At 38.7% G+C, this 22830-nt stretch overlaps 1 protein-coding gene across 2 annotated transcripts; it reads right to left on the minus strand.

The window, feature by feature from the left end:
- Positions 1 to 1248: 1248 nt before the first annotated feature.
- Positions 1249 to 17914, minus strand: LOC131328832 (uncharacterized). Of its 2 annotated transcripts, XM_058361763.1 has the most exons (11): positions 16593 to 17914; positions 6647 to 14255; positions 5438 to 5579; positions 5285 to 5351; positions 3676 to 4832; positions 3505 to 3586; positions 2986 to 3372; positions 2343 to 2446; positions 2142 to 2203; positions 1793 to 1857; positions 1249 to 1694 (listed from the first exon to the last, which is right to left on the minus strand). In XM_058361763.1, exons 2-11 carry the CDS (start codon positions 6834 to 6836, stop codon positions 1500 to 1502), a joined length of 2451 nt encoding a protein of 816 aa, XP_058217746.1. In that variant the 5' UTR covers positions 6837 to 14255; positions 16593 to 17914; the 3' UTR covers positions 1249 to 1499. The 2 variants fall into 2 exon arrangements, with proteins under 2 accessions (XP_058217746.1, XP_058217747.1); XM_058361764.1 differs by lacking the exon at positions 6647 to 14255 and having other exon boundaries at positions 17268 to 17886.
- Between the last annotated feature and the right edge of the window lie 4916 nt (positions 17915 to 22830).

A 22830-nucleotide genomic window follows, 5' to 3' on the forward strand; every position in this document is an offset into this window, starting at 1 on the left:
GACTAATTTTCTTTGACATGTACGCGTGCATTTTTCTGTCCAACTGGAATGAAGCAATATAGACCAAGTTTCTTACTCCTCTTCGTTTCCCTTTTGCAACAAATCGAAAAGGAAATCATATTTCGAAATGCAAGGGTGAAGAAGGTGCATTAATATTACACTAATTTCTTTTCCAGTGAATCCAGTGCGATAGTTTGTTGACACTTGACACGGATAGATTTTTGACAGCACAAGGCTAACAATTATACGATGGAATCTATGCAATTATCATTTACATAAAACATACGTAGATAAATATAGAGCAATGCTTTTTATTTGTCATAAAAAAATTAATAAATTATGGGAGTACCTGATTCATCGTGAACCCCTGATTTACCAATTTAGGAGTATACACTTTTAGGGACATTTGAATTTTTCAATTTTTTTTCTAACATTTGAAATTGAGAATTGAAATGCAAGAAGGCAGAGCAGTGCGCACACATGTTTTTGCTTTCATGAATGCAGGGTATCAAGCATCTGACTTAAATGAAATGCCTAATGCTAACAACTGGTAATAGAACAAATATGGAGAATGCAAGATGTAATGGCCCCAAATGGAGCAACCTCATGAGTATACATAAACAAAAAAGAAGATATGCAACCCGACTGTAACTGAGACGCCAATTACCTGAAACAATGCAAGACACAAATTAAATCCCCGAAAACAAAATGAGGCTCGAGCGATATGGAAGAGAGAAGTGGAGAAAAATGGCAGTAGGGTGATTGTGGAAGTGTCATGACACCAGAAACCAGCTCTTGACCACTCCGCAAATAACTTGGAGGGACATGGGTCATTTCCCCCAAAGAAGATGTCTCAATCATAACAAGGACAAATGAAGAGCCAATGATCAAGGATCATAAGTTATTAATGTTCAGCAAAACTAGAACTAGACTCACCTCCCAACCTCAAATCCTCCAGATAGATGACTTTTCGATGGACTTTACCCATCTTCTGAGGAGCCATCACTCCCCAATTCCTCTGTGACAATAGGAAATAGACCAGACTCCGACCTGACCCCCGACCTGGAACCCATGGTGCTGATGCAAGAGTTAGTGACAAACTTGAAGACCAATTACTTCTGTTCGAGAATGGTGATGACCTGACGCGGAGAAAGGCAAAACCTGGACCCCGACTCGACACAACCAATATGCATTCAGGGACTCTTAAAAGGAAAGTACAATACCAAGTGGCAGTAGCCTCAAACAGAAATTGCACGGCTTATCGCCAACTTGGCCCATTCTGCAGATTCCTTAATCAAATGATCAAAAGAGGACAAGCATTCGATTAAAAACTCTTTGCATGACAGTGATTGCCGAATCAAAGAACTGGCATTACTTCCCAGAGTGTCAAAAGCAAAAGCAATAAGGGAATGCCACTCCAGCTGGCTATAGGTCCAAGCACACGTTTATAGCAAGTCAAGAGAGCTCGTAACAAGTCAGAGAGCTTGTACATCAATCAATCAAGCAATTTTCATCCCCCTCCTGAGCAACCTTGCAAAATGTGCAAGCCTCACCTTGGACAGCCATTGGGGCACATTCTGCACCATGGGTTCAGTTTGCTTCATATGATTTGTGTAATGTGACTTGTCCGTGGAGGTGAAACAACGGGTTTGGTGAAAAGGGAAAGTCTGGGCAGAGGACCAAGGACTAACACCCTGCGCAAACAAATAATCCTTATCAAAAACTTATTCACGATATAAGACAACACGAAAAGACTGTGCTTAGTACTATATATACAAACAAATTCTCTTACCCAAAGGGGCAAAGACAGAATTTTTTGCTGCGGCAAAGGCAGGCGAGGACTGGAATTTGTCTCTGCTGTGCAAAAAAAGAAAGGAAGAAAAATGAAGTCATCAGAAGCTTGTATGCTATTTTCACCAAATCAAACCAAACCGAGCCTTGTGTGCTATTTTCAATACATCATAATATATTAGAAAGTATAAGTTACATTTGTTAAATAGTAATGACAATGCATAGTTTGAGTGCAGAACACCGAGAAAAATGGCTTCAATTTACAGAATTGCCACTGCCACAGCATCCTGGTGGTGTTGTTTTTCCATAATTTAATTGTAAGAATAGAGTTCTAGAGCACAAAAAAACACCTGATGGAGCATCCTTGGTAGGGGTCCTGTTCCTGGTCCTTATGGAATCAGTAAGCGTGATGCTGCCAGAATAAGGGTACACAAGTTTTATTCGGCCAGTCAAGGTTTAACCATTAACCGCGATAGGTGATATAAGAAGAATGAACGTGCGTAAAGAGAAGAAACACAATCCGGAAAAAAAGAAATTAAACAATTGCGTTCTCAAACCAGTCCATAGTGCTAAAATCAAAGTCCCCATTCTTGAATTCAAATCCTGCTTCCTTAAGCCAGAAAACAGCATGTTTCTCCAGTTCTTCACTTCTCGCCTATATGGGAACGCAGATGATAACTTGATGAAATAAAGTATCAGAAAGTCATTCTGGACTGACTCGTTACACAGACATGCATATGAAGTGTGCCAAACAAGCTCAGCAGCATATGATTAAGTTACTCTTTAACACACATATAAACGACTCAGCCAGTAATTTAAAGTTGTAAACCGGGATGCGCGAGGCTCAAAAGAATCGCACAGAACTTTAAAAAGGGAAGCCAGCGCAATATGTTGCCACCAATGTGGGACTATAAGAATAACACTTCTACCATGTGAAAATATATTGGTATCGTGTGATTTTGGTTTATTTTCCTTGTAAAATTTGTGGCTATATATAATTTTAATAAATTAATTATGCAATTATGACATCATGGTTCGATACCGGTTGGACCAAAGACTCATTCGCTTGGTCACTTCACCGGTATGCTCACCGGTCCGGTCCTCCCTATGTATTCATATCTCAATGCCTGGGCAAATATGTATTGTTTCTATTATGAAGCAAGGAAGCAGAATATGAGGTTTTAAAACACATACACAAGGTGACCGTGACAGGTACTGAATAATTTCCTCAATGGCATGACCAGCCCTCTCAAAAACTTCAAGCAATAGTGCAGCTGACCTCATAACCATCTTCTTCCTGCGAATCTCGGTTAACTTGCCATTTTTACAGTCTCCCATTAATTTCTCCTCATGAGTTAGTATTAGGATTTGAAACTGTAACCAATGCAGGATGGTGGTTCTTCCGCTTGAACCACCACCACCTTCGACGTACAAATTGACAGGGACCAAAATCTTTTTGGGAGCCACAATCAGCAAGAGAGCCAACTCAATGAGCTTTGCTTTCCTTGCATAATGGTAACCTTCCTTTGCAACGTACTTGGATGCACATGCAACAAACTTAATAGCATCCCCAACGCGTCCCTGCAACAAGTCAATAAAAGAGCCCCAGGAGGAAACCTCTTAATTCTTTCATCCACCTCATATCCAAACCTTTGACAGCTGAAGATAAAAAAAAACTAAATATAAGCAAGCACTCTATGAAAACAAACAAACCACTCTGAGTTGGCAAAGATGTATCATTTCAAAAGTAGATTGCCCTCCAAACGAATACGACTCCAGAGAGGTGTACTGATTCCTGCACAAGAGGAAAAATGAGATGGAATGAAAAACACAGTGCCAAAATCAGGAAGAAGAGGTACTATGTGTGTGTTTTCTTCTTTTAACCTTGCAAAGTTAAACGCTATATCGAGTGGGCGCAACCCATTCGTCAGATCTTCGCCATGATCATAGCTATAATCAGAATATCTGGTATCGCTTCGAGCTTTAAGGTGAAGAAATAACTGGATCAGTTTCGATGAACAAAATCTAGCCGCATGATGCAAGAGGTGATCCCCATCCAAATCCAGTCTTATGCCGCCCAATTTCCGTTCCAGCAACGCAGTGGCACATTTCAAGGCATCACATATGCAGAGACTCTCCAAAAGATGGTGCCACCCAATTTCTCTTATCCAAAGAGGCAAAGAAGGAATTTTTCGCTGCGGCAAAGGCAGGCGATGACTCGAATTTGTCTCTGCTGTGCAGAAAAAGAAAGGAAGAAAAATGAAGTCATCAGAAGGAGAATCCCTTGTAGAGGACCGATGAGTACATCGGGTGGAGTACTTCCTATTCACAGTGTAATACGGCTTGCCCATTTCCTCCTGCTGAGCGCAAAACCTTGCTGCGCGCATCTTATTTGCCCGCACATTTGAGCTACAAGTTGCTGCTGTCGCTAGGTTATCTGCTACCCTGTTTGCATCCCTTGGAACTAGTGAAATGGAGTAAGCAGTCAATTCATCCAAGCGAAGGCGTAGGAATTGTTGAAGCAAATTGGGTGGAATAGGGTCCAGGCCCCACAAATATCTACAAAGTGCTTTGCTATCACTTTCTATAACCAAATTCAAAAACTTGTGATAGATCGCGTAATTAACTCCGAATATCATCGCTTCTAACTCTGCCTCAAAGGAGTGCTTCTTGTTTCCTATACGCATACTATAAATTGGACCCAATTTCCCTTCGTCGTCTCTATAAGAGAAGCCGACCCCAGAGACACCAGAGTGCAATACACTACCATCTACGTTCACCTTCCACCACTTGGATGGTGGACGAACCCAAAAATACCTATTCAAAAAGAATAAGGACCTGCTTTCTGATCCATCTGCAACGGATACTTTAATGCCCTTTTGAACTACTAACCTATCAAAGTCATTTTTCTCCAATTTTGTCAACTTAAGAAAAAACCCTAGATAGTCTAATATTGAAATCCATATCTTCGGTTCCTTTTGTTGCCTATACAAAACCTCCAATATTGGCGAATGCCCTTCGAAAAACAATTTGCGGGAGGCCTGTTCAAACACATAAGAAACGATGGTAGAGTGCTGTGAGAAAATTATTTTGTAAGAGGGGGAAGGATTGGGAGATGGGAGAGTTCGACTTTTTCCAAGAATTAAGCAAAATATAAACAAAAATTACAACAATCCAATACCATAAACGCATCTCCACCATTCCAAATGCCCACATATTCAGGCTTTAAGAGAAGCATTGATATTGAACGAACACTTATGCTTTAAGTTCCAACATTTGAAAACATCAAAGGCAAATTAAAACAACTAAATATCCGATGAAGGAACCTGCAACCAGGCACGTTTTCTACAACATTGAGTCACCTGATATTTTGTTCAACACCAAATTCATCCCTTATTTACTTGACAAAGGTCACACAAATACCATGGAACAAAAACATGTCTTAGAGTAATGCATAGCATGCTAATCAAAAAAAGTAACGAATAGCACCCACCACTGCAAGCTTGCTGATCTCTTCTGAATGATCTCCACACCACTGCATCTGCTCCTTAAGTTTGGGCCTATATTTCAGGATTGAAGTACATCAGCTAAAGGCACAATTAGTAGCAGCCAGAAGAGATCATGTGAAAGTGAGGAGAGCAATTACCCAAACTCCATATTCAGGCTATTAGCAACAGCCGTTGCAGCTTTCCCACTGCCATATGTCTGGGTAAATTCATCCCTAATTCGTTCAAGAAACACAATCGGAATATGTCTGCCAGCAGATTCCACAGCAACCACACAGTAAGCTGCAAGGTTTAACAGAAGTTAATGAAAAAGGGCAGGCAATAAAACTGTTTTTACAAGAAAAGAAACTCCCTTAAAAAGAACTATACGAACAGGGAGGGAGGGAGACGAGTGTTTGGATAAATTAAACGCAGTCGTTTGATTTATGTGAAGACAAAGTTAAGTTTGATGTTTATTTAGGGTAAATTTCTTTTATATCTCTTTGACTTTACATGAAAGTTCGCTTAGGTCCTTCTAGTTTCAATTTGAACAATCTTAACCTTGTATTTTGGAATTTGTTTCAATGTCAACCCTTTGTCTCCTTCCGTTAATATTTCAGACGGAAACCGGTTATGTGCCTAGCATGTGACCTATTTTGAGGGGCCTTTTTGGCCATTCCCCTCTCCTTCCTGTCTCTCTCTCTCTCCTCCCCCTGGCCCCCTCCCCTCCTCCCTCCTCTCCATCTCCCTACCGAAGAAGAAAACCCAAACTAGAGGCAAAATGGACCCCAATTCATAATCAATTTTAGCAGCTGAAATTCTCGCACCAAAACCTCACAATTCAAAACGGACACAACCTGATTTACAAACCCTTTTCATTCAACAATTTCACAAATTGGATTCAAAACGGACACAACCCGAAAAACAGGGTGTGGTTCCAAAAAAAAATACAGAGCATCATGTTTACACATACTTGTAGTAACATTTATACCTGTATATACGCATATCGAATCGAGAATAATCAAATTCTTTCAAGGAAAAAAGGAACCTAGCAAATGGAAAGAATCAATTGCTTTCAAGAAACCAAAAGAACTCGATCTGTTGGTTTTGGATTTGAAATATAAGTCACTAGTTTCATTACATTATTTTCTATGTGTTACTAATTGAACATGCACACATTAACTCAAATTTTTTTGCCCTAATTCTGCGGCAATGGATGGATCCATTTTCCAATTAGGCTGATGTTAGTTTTTGGATTTGTTGATGTATTTCTGCTTCCTCTTTTCCCCTCAAAACTTTAGGAATCAAGCAGATCTAGACATTGACGAGGAAATCGAGGGAAGGATAGTTACGGGGGGAGTACTACTTACTGAAGCCGTCTTGGACGAGGTAGTTGAAGGTGTGGCCATCGTTGTTGTAGATGAACGTGTTGGCGGTGGCAGGGAGTCTCTGGAGGTACTGGGAAGCAATGGTGGTGAAGTTGCCAGTGAATCCGATGAATTCGGCGACGATTACGGTGCCTCTAGCGACGAAGCTGTATACGAGGGATTGTTGGCCCATGTCTCTATCTCTTTCAGTATCTCTCACCCTACAGACCTTGGGAGGGGAGAGAGAAATGGAAAGGTGGATATAGTGATAGAAGTTGAGGAGAGGGAGGGAGGAAGCGTGGTGGCGATGGGGTAAGGATGAATCGATATGGTTCTCGTTTTTTTTTTTGGGTTGAAATTGTACTTAAGGAATTATTTATGCCTTCTTTGTTTTAGTTTTTAAAAAGTATTTTTCAAAAGATTTTCTTAAATTTTCCCACTTTCATTCATTTTCCTCTCTATTTTTTTTCACTTATTACCCTGTTACTCTCATAAAAAAAAATTCAAAACAAAACCAAACAAAGTTTGCCCTAAATAGTTGGGCATACAAGTAGATAACAAGACTATTTTGCTGCAAATTTAAATTAGCTAACAAATCCGCAAAAATTCTAACATCCCGGAAAAAACACGCTTCGCTTCGGTGATTGAAAAGCGCGAGGCGAATGTTAGGTGACAAAGTTCGTAAAAGACGAAGCGTGGGACAAGGCAAGCATTATAAAAAAAGAAAGATATACTACAAAAAATATAAAAATCCCAAATCGTAACCGTACCTTTGCCGACCATCCCCTCACTCGATACACTAGAAACCCTAAAACAACTACTACCAAGTCGATTTCAGCCCCCGAAACCCATTACCCGATCAACCCAGTCTATGCCCAGCACTTGCTGTGCCGGAAAAGTTTCGCCGGTCATCATACATCACTCGTTTGCGCCAGAAAAGCCTCGCCGGCCCTTAACGACTACTACCTAGTCGATTTCAGCCCTCAAAACCCTTTACGTTGATCGTGGGGCGAGGAGAGCATTGTAAAAAAAGAAAGATATATATTAAAATAAAATAAAAATTCCAAATCGTAACCCTACCTTTGCCGACCATCCCCTACCACTGCTGACTATCCCTAATCAAGTTTGAACCCTAACTCAACTCAATACACTAGAAAACATCGTTACCCACTTGATGTCATGTTCACTCTGATCTGTGTCCGAAACCCTAAAACAACTATTACCCAGTCGATTTCAGCCCTCGAAACCCATTACCTTGTCAACCCAGTCTATACCCAGCACTCGCTGGTGCCGGAAAAGTTTCGCCGGCCATCATACAACACTCGTTATCACCAAAAAAGCCTCGCCAGCCCTTAACTACTACTACCCAGTTGATTTCAGCCCTCGAAACCCTTTACGTCAATTTTAGCCCTTCAAACCCATTACCAAGTCGACCAAGTCTATACCCAACGTGCATCGCGTCAGCACTTGAAAAGTCTCGTTGGCCATCGTAGAGCTTCTATGGTTGTGTTTAACGTGTTATTTTGCCCTAAACTACACCTAGTCAAGCTTTTATGGTTGTGTTTAACATGTTATTTTGCCCTAAACTATGCCTAGTCGAGCTTTTAAGGCGCCTCAAGACGAGTCAATACGAGTTGACTAGTCCTTCGCCTCATCCAACCTCGCCTTGCCTCACACCTCTGAGGCGATACAAGCTTGTCTCACGCCTAGTCGCGCTTTTTTAATCACTGCTTCACCTCACTCTCGAGCATCTACAGTATGAGGTTAAATTATTTACACCGCCGGTGTAAACATTTGCTTACTCCAAATCAATTACATTGAGTCACGTCGCAATGTTCTACTATTAAATGACACCACTATTTTGAAGACGTAGCGCAATATAATTGATTCGGAGGAAACAAATATTTACACCGCTGGTGTCTATAATTTATTCTCCTAGAATTTTGACAGGCAATCAGAAATTATGTTGCTGAGTTTATGGTTTCCTTAATTGTCATCATAGATGAGTTGTGTGGTTGTGACACGAGGGAATCTGTTTCATAAGAATCCCTTGCAAGTGCCAATTTGAGGCTTCCTTGACAGTCCCTTTGGATGGAAGAGTTTCGTGAGAAAAGAAAAGAAATGATTATGGTTTCTTGTGAAATTTCTCATTTAGATTGAACATTTTGATGAGAAATAAAGAGAAAAGTATGAAAAAGAAATGTTTTGATAGGCTATTCCTCTTTCTCACCCAATCTCACAAAAAATATGAGATTTGGTGAGAAATGGCTCTCTTTTCTTATCTCACCCTTTTTCAGTGAGTGCCCAACTGTCCATCATAAGTAGCACTGGAAGAAGCCAAACCAATGTTTTTATCTGAACACCCCACTCAAAGACCCTTGTCATCACGAATCAGCCCACCTGCCATACGAAGTTTTTTTTCTCAATCCTCATCTTACCAGGATACATGACTGAAACACACGTCCCATTCCACAGCTTCACTAATAGTACGACAGACCCTAACGTTACGAGGGAAAGCATCCCCTTGAGTATCAAAAAACAAATTTGTTCCTGTGGAGCCAAATCGCCCAACAAATAGTGGGAAAGATGCAACTCCAAGGAATCCCCAGCCAGTGGCAAATGCTGAACCAAAGGATGGAAGGCAGAATGGGAGAATGCCAATGGCATCCCACAACTCCTTAGTTCTGGGACAAAGCCGAAGAACATGATAAACAGACTCTTCCTCGACACAACCTGCAGGACAAAAGGTATCCAAAGAAATTTGATAATTGTGAAGGAAAACTTTGGTAGAGATTTTTTTCCTGGACGAATAGCCAGAAGAAATAGCGCACTCTGAGGTGAGCTTTAATCTTCCATACCCAATCCCAACAGTCCAAAAGGGGGAGAGGGTTGGTGTTGGTTCAGGAAAGAGTGGGTCGATCCATCTTCAAGTATATACACTGCAAACTGCAAAGAGATGTCGTGGATTTCAATGGCTATACAAGTGGGAAGTTCCATGGAAAGTTTATTGAAATTCCACTCGTTATTGGTCCAACAGTCTCGTAGAGTCAGCGAGATCAATAATCCTGAGGGGGCCCGAGATACACCACGAATTGGCCCACTACTCAGCTATTTGTCACCCCAGATCGAATTAGCTGTCACCCCAGATCGAAGTTGGTGCTCTCACCATTCCTCACATGGATTTTAGCGAAACGTTTAATGATACCACACCAAGTGGTGGAAGGGCGACTGGAGTTCGTGGTGTGGATGTTGTACTTACTCTTAACAACATTGGCCCAGATGACTTGATTCTCTGTATGCAAACGCCAATTAAGTTTTCACACAGCCACAACGTTGGCTTCCTTTGTCTTGACAATACCCAGACCACCAAACTATTTGGGCTTACAAACTTTGGACCAATTAACAGCATGCAAGTTTCGGTGCTCAAGAGTAGCCCTATAAGAAATCCCTGCTAATTTTATCCAGCGCGTTAGCAGCCCCAGCGGGAAGAAGATTACATTTCATAACATAACTAGGGATGGAGGTCGTAACAGAATTGAGGAGAACAACATGGCTGGCCAAAGGCATGCATTTGATTTTCCACCCAACTAGTTTTCTATTCACTTTGTCCCCCAAGATTGAAAAATGTGTAAGTTAGGAGGGGAATCGTAAGGAGGGAAGCCAAGGTAAGTACCCAAGTTCTTAGTAGGCTAAACTTGGAGGATGTTCACAAGGGAGTCACAGAGAGCTCTAGGGGTATTCGATCTTTGGCAGGAAGACTTTCGATTCACTCAAAGTTGATTTATTGGCCCGACTCTCTGCAAAACTCATTTAAAGTATCGGCTATGGTATTACAATTGGTAATCGAGGTTCACCAAAGATCATCCGCGAACAACAATACGTATAGTTGGTCTTGTTTTTGTAAATTATAGTGTGAATACTTATGGTTATGTGTATAATTTCTTCTTTATTCAGATTAGTGGAGAAAACTGCGGCGATCTGATAATGGAGTTGGAGGAAGGCACTAGTCTAAACTGGGTAGTTGAGCATGTCACCCAGTGCCAAATTCTCACCAACTCAGATTCCAATTCCGAGTCTGAGCAGGCCTGCCTCTATACAGATTCATTCTCTTTCTAATTTCTTTCTACTTTCTTTTTAGATGAATTGTTCTATATCAATATCGTAGTCTGAGCAGGCCCAGTAAAATTGAAATTTATTGTTTGAGATGCAAAGTAAAACATATCTATCTAATATTAAATATTAGGATCTCATATAAAAAATCACATCATAACATACCTATATAATATATAGGTAACTATTTTGTTCAGTAATTTTTTTAATCTGGTGTTTGTATTAGTATTGTTTGTTATATAACTTTACATTGATAATTTGAAGATACTAATTTTACCTTCTTAAAGCCCCCTTCTTAGGCCTCATTTTGCTTAACTTTTAGCACTTTCAGTATTTTTTGTTCTCATTCAATTTTTTTTTTTAGTTTTAGGATAAATTTTTGTGGATTAATGATCCATCTTGATGAGACAAATTAGAAAAGTAAAAAAAAAAATATTGTCACCCAAATATTTTAAGAAATAACCACTTTTTAACAAACAAAAAAAGTCAAATAAATTAGTCTTTTTTTTTTCTTTCTAAAAAGTGGTTATTTTTCAAAATATTTGGATAAAAGAGAAAAATTGAAAAAAGTCCTAAAAGTCAAATACGTTCTTAGTGGAATGGAGTCTTATATTAAATGTTCTTTGTTTTTGTTTTTTTATCAGCAAAGAAAGGATTGAGAGAGAATTTGTAAGACAATATCAGGTTGATAAGACATTGTGAAAATGCGTCGAATGATGCTGACTAACCCAAGTTCTATGTGAGAAACCAAGTTTAGTTGAATCGATTGTCTCATTTCTCTCCTTAATGGTGATCAAGGTTTGAGCCCCATGGGGAATAGATTTGGGATTTAAGACTATGGATAGACTCTAAACTCTCTGTTGACTAACATATTAATACCTCGCTAACCCAAATTCTATGTTTTGCTAGTAGATGTCGATGGAAAATGTGCATTTATGTCGACGGAGGGAGTAAAAGCAAGAGGGACGCTAAACTATTTTCTCTTTGCTTTTACCGTAGATATGTAATTGTATTTATTCTTAAAAAAATTATTTTTAACACTCCCTTTTTAATTATTATTATAGCACTCCTTTTTTTTTCTTTAATTCATGTCAAATATAAAATTACCCTTAAGTCACTATGAAAAGACATGTAATTTTCAAAAAATAATAAAGTACTTTCATGCATAGTTTTTTCAAGTTCTTTGCACTGAATTAATGATCTAATTGAGTTCTTTAATTTGGTGGGAACAAATTAAAAAATTTATGCACGGAAGTACTCTATTTTTTTGTTTGAAATTTTTTGTACGTTTTTTTTTTTTTTTTCTTGTAGAGGATGCTTACTTAGGGACAGATGAAGTATATGTGTAGTGGGGACTATTATTGTTTTTTTTTTTCCAACAGCATTTTTTATTGCTTTTTTAACTCTTCACTTTTAGCGTGAGTTAAAGAAATGCACTGACAAAGGCAAAAGGTTAGAGTGCGTTTAACCAAAGGGGCAAAAAAGGAGTTTCATTCAGGCTTTGGTACCTATTTTTTTTGACATTAGGCTTTGGTACCTCTTCTCATGCTTTATATATATTGTAATGTAATGGATTTCTTCCGATTTAAAAATCAACTTGGACAATTTGTTATTTTTTCTAATTTTTGAGTTGCCTAACTTTCCGGGTTGTGAGAGAATTCTGTGGCGGGCTAAGGATTTGTCTTCTCCTTTCATCGAAGGACAAGAGTTCACAGTTGATTTCTTCTTGTTCAGATTTGTATGTCTGCGTCTATTATTTTCTTCTTCTCTTTAATATTTTCTTCTTGTCAGTTTACTCCAAATAAACTGCATCGGGGCGAGATATATGGTTAATTAGGCTATTAATCCAATATTCCGGATGCCTTCTTCATACATATATAGGATAGTACAGATGTAACTTGCCCAACTTTCTAATCACCTGGACATACAAACATGTACAGGAAATGATTAATTTAGGAGGGACAAATAGTCCCATGACTAATACTCCAGTCGATGGACGGAGAATCCCAGTCATTTAAGTTGAGATGCGCGTTTATGGCTGAGTGGTGGCTCGGGGTCGATTGGAAGGTGTACTGAGTCTCTGGTAGGTGCACTAGCTAGGTCAATACTTGCCCCAATGCAAGTATTGAGAAGAACTTTTTACAAGTGGATGGGACTTCGAAATTCAAAATGAAGGTTTTGTGTGCTTATAAAATTAGCATTTACTGAGGCCAAAATGGCCGGGGTGATTCAGAAGCTCCCCACAAACGATTGAGACCATCCCAAGTTTTCAACATTACCCTGACAATATTTATTACCCTAAGTCACATAATACGAGGGCAAATGTGAGCATGAAAACGTCTTTAAAAATCAACTCAAACAATTGTGAGTGCGAGGATTACGAGTGTAAACGTAGAGTGAAAATTGAGAGCGCGAGCAAATGCTTTTTTTTTTTTCTTTCTTATTTTCCTATTGGAACTAGGCGTAGATGGTGACTCTTGCAACTATTGTACGTCTTGTATTGAAAATTAGTTACGCTTTAGTGGTTGTAGATGCTACTCAAGACTAGGGCTGCAAACGATCCGAGCCGCTCGCGAGCGGCTCGGAGCTCGGCTCGATAACGGCTCGGCTCGGCTCGGTTCAAGACAAAAACGAGCCGAGCTCGAGCTCGAGTCCTGAGCTCGTTTCATAAACGAGCCGAGCTCGAGCTAGTCGAAACTCGGCTCGAATTGGCTCGCGAGCTCGATTATATAATATATTTATATATATATATTTATATATATATTTTTACATATTTATATTTATTTATATATATATTTATATATATTTGTTTCATAAACGAGCCGAACGAGCCGAGCTCGAGCTCCGAAAATACCTATCGAGCCGAGCTCGAGCTCGAGTTCTGCAGCTCGTCACGAGCTCGAGCCGAGCTCGAGCTCATTGTTTTTGAGACGAGCCGAGCCCGAACATGCCGAAACTCGGCTCGGCTCGGCTCGATTGCACCCCTACTCAAGACCAAAGTTCCAATCTTTTTTTGCACACCATAAATATTTTAAAAAGTTTTTATTTTGTTTTGTTTATTTTGTACTCATTTATATCAAATTCAGAAATAAATCATTATTGACCTAAAATAAACAAAAATAATCATTATTTTGCGTTTTTATATTGTCTTATAGTAGAATTACTAGGATTATTCAATTAACCTAAAGGGTGTTGGTCATCGATAAAAAAGTTTAGACATACACTCAATAAGTGTTGTTTACTTCATTTTGCAAATTAAGACAGTTGTAAGTAATCACTATTCTAATACAAACACCCATAAAATGAAAGGATAATGGGGCCATTAATCCAAAATTTGGCTTTCTAGGGAAATTATCACGAGGACATAAATTTTTTATGGTGACTAATACCTGGCAGTTTTAATAACCAATTACTTGGGCAAACTTGCGCACCTCGACTATATGCCTTAAAACAAACCTATTTCATGTTCTGCATCTATACTCTTATTAATAATTGTAGAGACCTGTAAATTTCTTTGTTAAATTTTTTATGTTTTATAAAGGGATAAGTGATGGTTTAATGTGAAAATAATGGTTGTGGGTTCATGTGCAAGGATTTGGGAGATGTGGGTGTTAGTGCAATTTGGTGTATATGTGTGTGTGTGTGTGTGGCAGGGGATTTATTTCCCCTCTCCACCTCTCAGTCTCTCAGTCTCTCTCCCGATCTCTCTCTCTCGGCACCTTCTCCATCTCTCTCTCACTCTCACTCAAAACCCAACAAATCAACTTCAACCCTTCATCAATCAACCTTAAATCCTTCACCTCTATGCGTATTGGAGCTTGAATCGCGTTGGTAGGAGCTCGGTGACCCGTAGTTGGCTTGGTTTGGAGTTTGAAGTTCTAGGGCTTGTTCAATCTCTTTGGTTTCGGCTTGGATACTCGAGGTAGGGAATTCTACCTCTCTTTATATGTTTTATGGGTGATTTGGTGCATGAATCGTGCTTGTAATGTCGTGTTTAAGTTTGGATTGAAAATTCGTAGTTGCTGTTAGAATTGTCTGTTTTTCCTAGATTCCTACCGGTAGGCCTGTCCTTTCTACCGGTAGAACGTTGTTACTTTACCAGAAAATCGATTCCCTACCGGTAGGAGCCTTTTCCCTACCGGTAGAACAATTGAGAAATTTCTTCGTAACCAGCTCAAACGTACAGCAGCAGCTCAAAAGCTGCTCAACGTATCGAACTTCTACCGGTAGGAATTCCATACCTACCGGTAGGTCAAGCACAAATTCGAATGTTGACCTTTCTGTTTCCAAGTTCTACCGGTAGGACTTGCTTGCCTACCGGTAGGTTGCGTGAATTGGAGTTTCTACCGGTAGGACTTGTTCACCTACCGGTAGGTCTAGGTTCTACCGAAATGTTGGCCTTTCTGTCTTCAAGTTCTACCGGTAGGACTTGCCTGCCTACCGGTAGGAGACTAGGAGTTTGAGCTGCTTTCAGCTGCTTCCTTGAGCTGCTGCAGTATCTTTCAGCTGCTTTCCTATATCCTTCAACTCGCGTGTCGAAGCTTTTCATTGACTCTATTGGGTTCGTTTACGCATCATTTCTAGTGTTTGGAGAATAATACATATTTCATACCTAAAAACATGCCCGATGGACTTGAATGAACTTAATGGGTTAATTATCACGGAAACTAGGATCGACGGATTGACGTTAATGGATTACGGATAAAATGTGTTATGTTACCGCCTTAATTGAACTGGAAACCGCAGTGAGTAGTTGATGCGTGGGTCATGGGTTTAACTTGAAGTAAAAGGTTAGTAGATTGCTTAAAGGGGAATTAATGACGGTTTCAGAACAGGTGAATGATAAGAGGACATAAAGGGTAGCTATTCAATGAAACGAGAAACATGTAATGTAAGGGTTGATTTCTGTTGAACCTGAAGCTGGGAACCAAATGTGTGATTTGGATGTACGGGGTCCCGAGCACCCGGAACATGGATTGGATGTACGGGGTCCTAAGAACCCGGAATGAGAATCGGATATACGGGGTCCCGAGAACCCGGAATGAGAATTGGATGTACGGGGTCATGATCACCCGGAATGTAAATTGGGTATACGGGGTCCTAATGCCCGGAATGTCTTTTGATTGATATCGTGATGTGACGATGTGAAGGATTTCTTGTGTGCCCATCAAGGATCCATAGGGAACTTATGAGATACTAAGCGGTTGTAACGTAACCATATGAGGTGGATGCGTGAAGATCGAAAGATGAGTAAAAATGAATTCGAAGGACAAAGATAGGTTAACTGTCAAGAGTGAAGTGTTCGTTTACGTTCTAAATTTCTAATATAGTACTTGTGTCTCATCCATGCTCCCTTTGTTATTCGAAAGTCTATGTTTCATCGACATCTTTCATCTCATTTGCACATAGAGTTTGCGTAGACTTTTCTACTGGGCTAGTGTAGCTCAAGCCTTATATTATTTTCAGGTGCTAACCCGGAACCATAGCTTGCATTGCTTGGCGTGCTTGGAGTGTGGACATTATTTTTGAAAGTTAACCGAAGGAGTTGCCTATTCATCTTTGTAAATTTATTTTGAAAGATGTATTTGTAACTAAAATTGTAATTCTTTTGACTCGAAATATTGTAACCACTAATTCTTTTTCGAACTTCGCTACTTATGATAATCTGGGGCCGTCGAGCCAATGTTGTAATATGTTGGAACATTATGGACTTGGAAGCTTAATTGAGGGAATGGGAACACAGTGATCTTTTGGGTACAGTACGGATATTTGTGAGTATTTTTATTATGAAAATCATTTATAATTATGTTAAAATTCGAGGACGTGACAATAATTCTACGTGTATAAATTTTGGGGACACATTCATTTTGCGAGGAATAAATTCTTAGCTTTTCTTGTAAAAGATCAGTTCTATCTACTAGAGATTAGTGCTAGATTACTCATTCATCTTTTGAGTCAAAATTCGCAATTCTAAATTCTGAATTGAAAGAAAAATGAATGGATCAAGCATTTAATTAGTGGTATCCGATTGAGATGATATTTTTCTAGTAAGGTTTAAAAAAAAAAAAATTTCTCTAAAAAAAATGAACAATTACAATCATTTATATATGACCTGAGGTGAATCTAAAAATTCTATATGTACACGCGACCCCGCATGCCTCTCACTCGGTCGGCCCTTGCGGTCCTAAAGCCGACTTCTATCATCAATTGTACCAAAAGTGAGAATCAACATCATTAGTTTTGTGTAAATTACTTTACTGCTTTTCTTTCTTTATTCTTTCAGATCCTAAACAGGGGGGAAGTGGAAAAGAGAAATATGCAGCGGGAGAGAGATAAGTACAATTAGTAATTTACTCAGCCAATAACTTCAAGATCGATCGACCTTGAAGCTGCATGTATTGCATCAAACTTGTCCATGTTATGCTTAAGTTTAAGGTGGTAGAACAGTTTAATAAAGACACATGAGTTAACAAAACAGAAGAAAGTAATCAAAATCCGGAGGGTAGAAAAGTACCTCTGATGGCAGATCATCAAATGGCTAGTCTCTCTCTCTCTCTCTCTCTCTCTCTCTCTCTCTCTCTCTCTCTCTCTCTCTTGTTGATACCCGTTTAATCACCATATAGGAAATTCTCTTTTTCTCAACCGGTAAGAAGAAAAGCACTCGACCACCGTTTGGTGAACCGTAGAGAATTGATCTTGTCATCTTCACAGATGTGATCACAACATCTGTAACAATTGAGAGAAGAATAAAGCGGATGACTTGATATGAGAAATATATCTTTTCTAGAGGGAGGGAGGGAGACAGATACAGAGTGGTAGATAAGAGACAATTGGTTTGGTAGGGAATGGATCTAAGTTTTTCTGATGAGTCTGAGCAGATCAAGTGGAAAAGAAAAACAATAAAATTGTTGGCCATCTTCACAGATATGATCTGATCAGAAACGATCCAAGGGAAGAATGCCGAGCAAAAAAAAACAATCCCAGGGAAGAACAAGAAAATTAAAAAAAAAAACAGTCCAAGGGAAGAACAGGAAAATTATGAGAGCTTTATCTTCTTCTTCTTGGTTTGTGGACTGGGAAAGAGACGAGATAAAAGACTCCTTTGGGGGGGGGGGAAGGGGCGGGGACAGATCTAATAAGTTTTCCAATGAGTCAGTCTGAGCAAATATAAAGACAATAGGAGGACGGCGACAAAATTAGGGTTTCTGATAACTTCAAGTAAAGGAGTGCTTAGGAATTAGCAAAGGCCCACTCACGTGTTCTGCACTTCATGTGGCGTTAAAGTTGTATTTTGCATTTTTTTTCCCAGTACGACTACCCTACCACTTGACATCGCTCCCTCCGCTGCAATGCTGAATTATACTGTCCGTCTTCATAATTAATGGACTGAATTTTTAAAATTTTTTCCAAAGAAGAGAAAGGGTTTTCTAGAATTCAGATCATCTATAACACTTTTAAACAATAACATTGAGAGTGGTAAGTAAAACAATGAATGTTAAGCAGTGCGGATACACTTTAGGATTCGTTTGATTAGTGAGAAAAATAAATGAAAAGTGAAAATGATAGAAAGTGAAGTGAAAAAAAAGAAAAAGAAAAAGAAAAATTATTTTTTTCTCACATGCGTTTGATTAGAATGAAAGTTTTACAAGAAAATAATAGAGAAAATAAAATATCCTAGTTTGAAGGAAATAAATTTTCCGAAATTAGAAGAGAAAAGATAGAGGAAAGAGGATAGAGAAGGAATTAAGAGTAACTATTGTTGATTTTTTTAAGAAAATAAAATTTTTCTGCATATTTTGTGAGAAAAAATAAAGTAAGCTCTTATACTTTAAAGGGTTGTACAGGAAAATTCACTTTCTACTATTTTCAAGAATATTCTTGCTAAATGAACATTAAAAAAAAAAAATTATCTCCTTAATGTATTTTTTATCATTATTTCACCAATTAAACGGACCATATTATTATTTCCGTACACGGAGTATTGTTGATGTTGATTAGACAGTAAATTCTAGAAAACCATTGAAGACACGTCACCGTACAAATAAATCATCTGTCAATGAAGACACGTCACCGTACTAACTTTTACTATAGCCGATTCCCGTCAACTTATGGCATTGACCAGAACTCTCTTTTTTTTTTTTTTTTTTTTTTTTTCTGTTCAAAAAAGAACTCTCACCGTTTATTAGCCATTGGATCTCGGGCGGATTTACCATTTTGGATCAGGGGGTGACTCACCCCCACCCTGGATTTTCTAGTCTTGCTATTGCACCCCCACATATAACATCACCTATTTCACTTATCAGCTTTATAACCCCTCAAACTGAGTAATATTTTTTGAAAGGCAGAAAAAATTCATTAATCAATGAAATTGGTAGGATGACAATAGAAACAAAGAGAACGGCATCATATTCTTAAAACTAAATTAAGAACAATCTTGTGTCCAGTTCAAGATCTAAACTCATGATTGGTAGCCAATCTAGAAAACCAAAAGAGACAAGCTGTACGCTTAAAAGGCCAAAGCCCGACACCTAATGGGCCAAGCCCAACCAAGAAAAGAAAAACCCTAACCCTAACACAAGCAGCCTTGCCGCCATCCCATCGAAACACGGCAGCCACCACCCACACGCCAAAACCACCGTGACTGCAACCACCATCAGACACTCCGCCATGCCATTAGGCCAAATCCGATGACCCCTAGGAGAGAAACCAACGGGAGTTCCAAAGAAAATCACTCGATCCCCATGGTTCTCACGCCCGCTCCAAATCGTCACCGCACCTCCCACGAAAAACTCACAATGGAGGTCAAAGATGCAAGTCATGTTTCTTGATGAATATTTCGATCGATTTTGATTCATATTTTATACTCTCTTTTTTTTTTGGTTACACTCCTTCTACGATTCATCAAAAGAAAACCACGGTTTAGAAATAGGCATAATCAAGGCCGGCCCAGCAAGCCCTCGGGCTTGGAAAACTCCCGAATTGGGGCAACAAAAAAAATTTAAGTTACATATAAATATAAAAAAAAGTTTTCCATTTTAGCACAAACTAGTTACTTTGTGTTGTGGTCATTGCAAGCAGTGAGATCTTGTTCATTTTGGTATTTGAATTTTGAATTTTGGATAATAAGTGAAAAAAAATAGAGAGAGTGAGAAAAAAAAAATGATTGAAAACTGTGCACAGAGAGAATCCAAAATTTTAATTCTAAAACAAACAAGGTTTGAGTGACTTGAGTTCAATTCACACAACCCCCTGTTGGAAAATAGAATTTAACCAACGAAAATTTGGTGGGACCCACACCGCGTGAGGTGGACCCTACAGCAGTGAACAAATTCCATTAAGAGATGAGTGAAAAATTGTCTCATTATGGGAATTGATAAAACCAAGGGACGCGCGCGCGCGCGCCGTCGCCGAACAACTAGATGAGACCTGGGCTAGGACCGAGACTCAGGATTCGTGAGCCCGCGACCTGTGGTTCGAGATCTGTGATATGTGGTCTAGTCTAGATTGGTTTGGAATTGATTGTGCTTTATTAGGTCTATACCATTCGTGTTTGGATGGTTCAGTTACAGAACCAATTGTGCGCAGCTAATTTATACTGGGTAAAATGCCCAGAATAAAACCCATGATTTGATTAAGGAATTAATTGTTGGATTAATGACTGTAGCAGTTTTTCTTCAAAAATTGAATTCCCTATATTCAATTCCCTATTTCAATATGAAATATTGAATTGACTCTATTGAATGGGTAGGCTCGATCCCCCTATTGAATTCTCGTATTTATTGAGAATGCTCCTTCTCGATTATATAAAGGAGTTCGGCGCCTTTGTTTCATGACACCAAAATCGAAGCTTCTCTTTTACTCCTGCAATTGTTCTTCCTTTCGAAAGAGAGAGAGTACAGACACAAGTTCGTTCAACGGGCCGTCTACGGCGGTGCTCTGGCGGCTGAGTGGTAACCGAGTTAACCTTGGGAGACAAACACCAACACAACTTCCAGCATTGGTGAGGCGGCGAATTTGTCTCAAGGGCATCATTGTACAAAATGGGTCTCGGTTTGCAAATTCTTTTTCCCTACTTACAGTTTATGCTTATAATTCATATTCTGTAATTCCAACATGTATTATTCTCTTCAATAGTAAATTTTCAGAAATTAGTGAAATTGATTATTCTTTTTTCAGTACTGTTTTTCCTACACCCCTTCTCTTATCTTTCTATTTTTGCACTAGCTCTTTGTGTTTTCCCTCCCAATCAACAATAATATGAGAATCAAATTACTTTGTTGGAAATTTTCGATTTAACAAACACAATAGATATAATGTATAAACCCTATCCGGAAAAATCTCATCGCAGGTTGTAGGGAGCTCCAACGATAGGGCATGTTCGGGTAACATATGAGCCATCCTATTACATTCCCGTTGAGAAAAAAGAAGAAGAAACATAATGAAAATGACAAGCTAAATTAATAATATCCGTAATGATGATCCCCACGTTCAAACTAGCACTCTTTGATCCTTGGAGCATCCGGACAACATCTTGGGCATCTCCTTCCACCACAAACAATTTATCACATCGGGAGCTGGAGGCTGGAGGCGGGAGGAATCAATTGATACTATCACTGGATAGTTCTCTTGGGCCCCTTGCTTCCATTTCATTAGCTGAATTGAACTCATGAAATAAGTTTCGGGCGTTGGCAATAATCTGCTTCGAAGGAGTTGCATGTGCCCGAGGCATTTGGCGAAGTAAAATGTTTTGGACACTCTCGATAAGCTAAAAGAAAGAAAGAATTTAAAGTGTCTCGACATTAGTACTGATTAAAATTGACAGAAATGGATCCAAATCCTCTTCACATGTCCCTCTTCCCATATCTACCACGTATTTGCACCAAATGATTGTCAACACATTAATGAATCAATCTAATGGCTCAAATTAAAATAAAAGTCCCAGGTTTTTAGCCTTAAGTAACACGGTCTGTTTTTGTAAATTTTCATTTATGTGAAATCCATGTGTTCTTAGTGGTATTACAGAGAAGGTCCCTGTGTATTCTAAAATTAAATGTGGTGTTTTCTCCAAACAATTCGGGGAAATTGAAAACTTTTGCACTACAAGAAAAATGAAAATTAGTGACGAAAAAGTGGCGACAAAATTTAATTTTGTCACTAAATGAGTATATTTGGCGACAAAAAAATAAATTCGTCACTATTTTGATAACTTTCATGACGAAATAATTTCGTCACCAATTATGCCTGTTTAGCAACGAAAAAAATATTTTCGTCACTAAAGGTACCCATTTGGCGATAAAATACATTTTTCGTCGCCGAAAGCTTAAAAAATGTGACAAAATTATTTTTTGTCGCCAAAGATAATCATTTGGTGACAAAAAATATATTTCGTCGCCAAATGTGAGCAATTTAGTAACGAAATATTTTTTTCGTCACCAAATGCTTAACTTTGGTGACGAAAAATAATTTCATCACCATTTTAACGCTTTCAGCGACAAAAAATATATTTCGTTGTCAAATGGGTACCTTTCGTGACGAAATTTATGAATTGCGCTTTGTCACTAAATGTATTTCGGACATAACTCTTTACTAAAATCTCCGATTGAGATAATTCAAATTGGGTTTGAACAATAACTCAATTGCCTACAACTTTCATGTTTATCAAAATTGCTAATTTTAATGTTTAAAGGTCCAAAATTACATTCGAAATATATTTTCATGTTAAACATATGTGTTATATATTAGATATTTCAAATATTTATTGAAAAGTGTGTGTAGTGCAGTTGGTTGGAGCTTGCGCGAAAAACTCAAGGGACTCGGGTTCGAAACCCAGCAAGAGCAAGAAAGATGGATTTCTTTACCCATATGAAAACATTTCGTAACGAAAAATTTCGTCACCGATTTCTTATATTAGTGACAAAAAATTTCGTCACCAATATGATCCATCGGTGACGAATTTTTTCGTCGTCAAAAAGCACAATAAGTGAGGAAAAAAATTTCGTCACCAATTATTCACTTTTTGGTGACGAAATATTTCGTCATTAAAAGGCACTATAGGTGACGAAAAATAGATTTCATCA

The sequence above is a fragment of the Rhododendron vialii genome, chromosome 6a, assembly GCF_030253575.1.
Source record: "Rhododendron vialii isolate Sample 1 chromosome 6a, ASM3025357v1".
Lineage (NCBI taxonomy): Eukaryota > Viridiplantae > Streptophyta > Magnoliopsida > Ericales > Ericaceae > Rhododendron > Rhododendron vialii.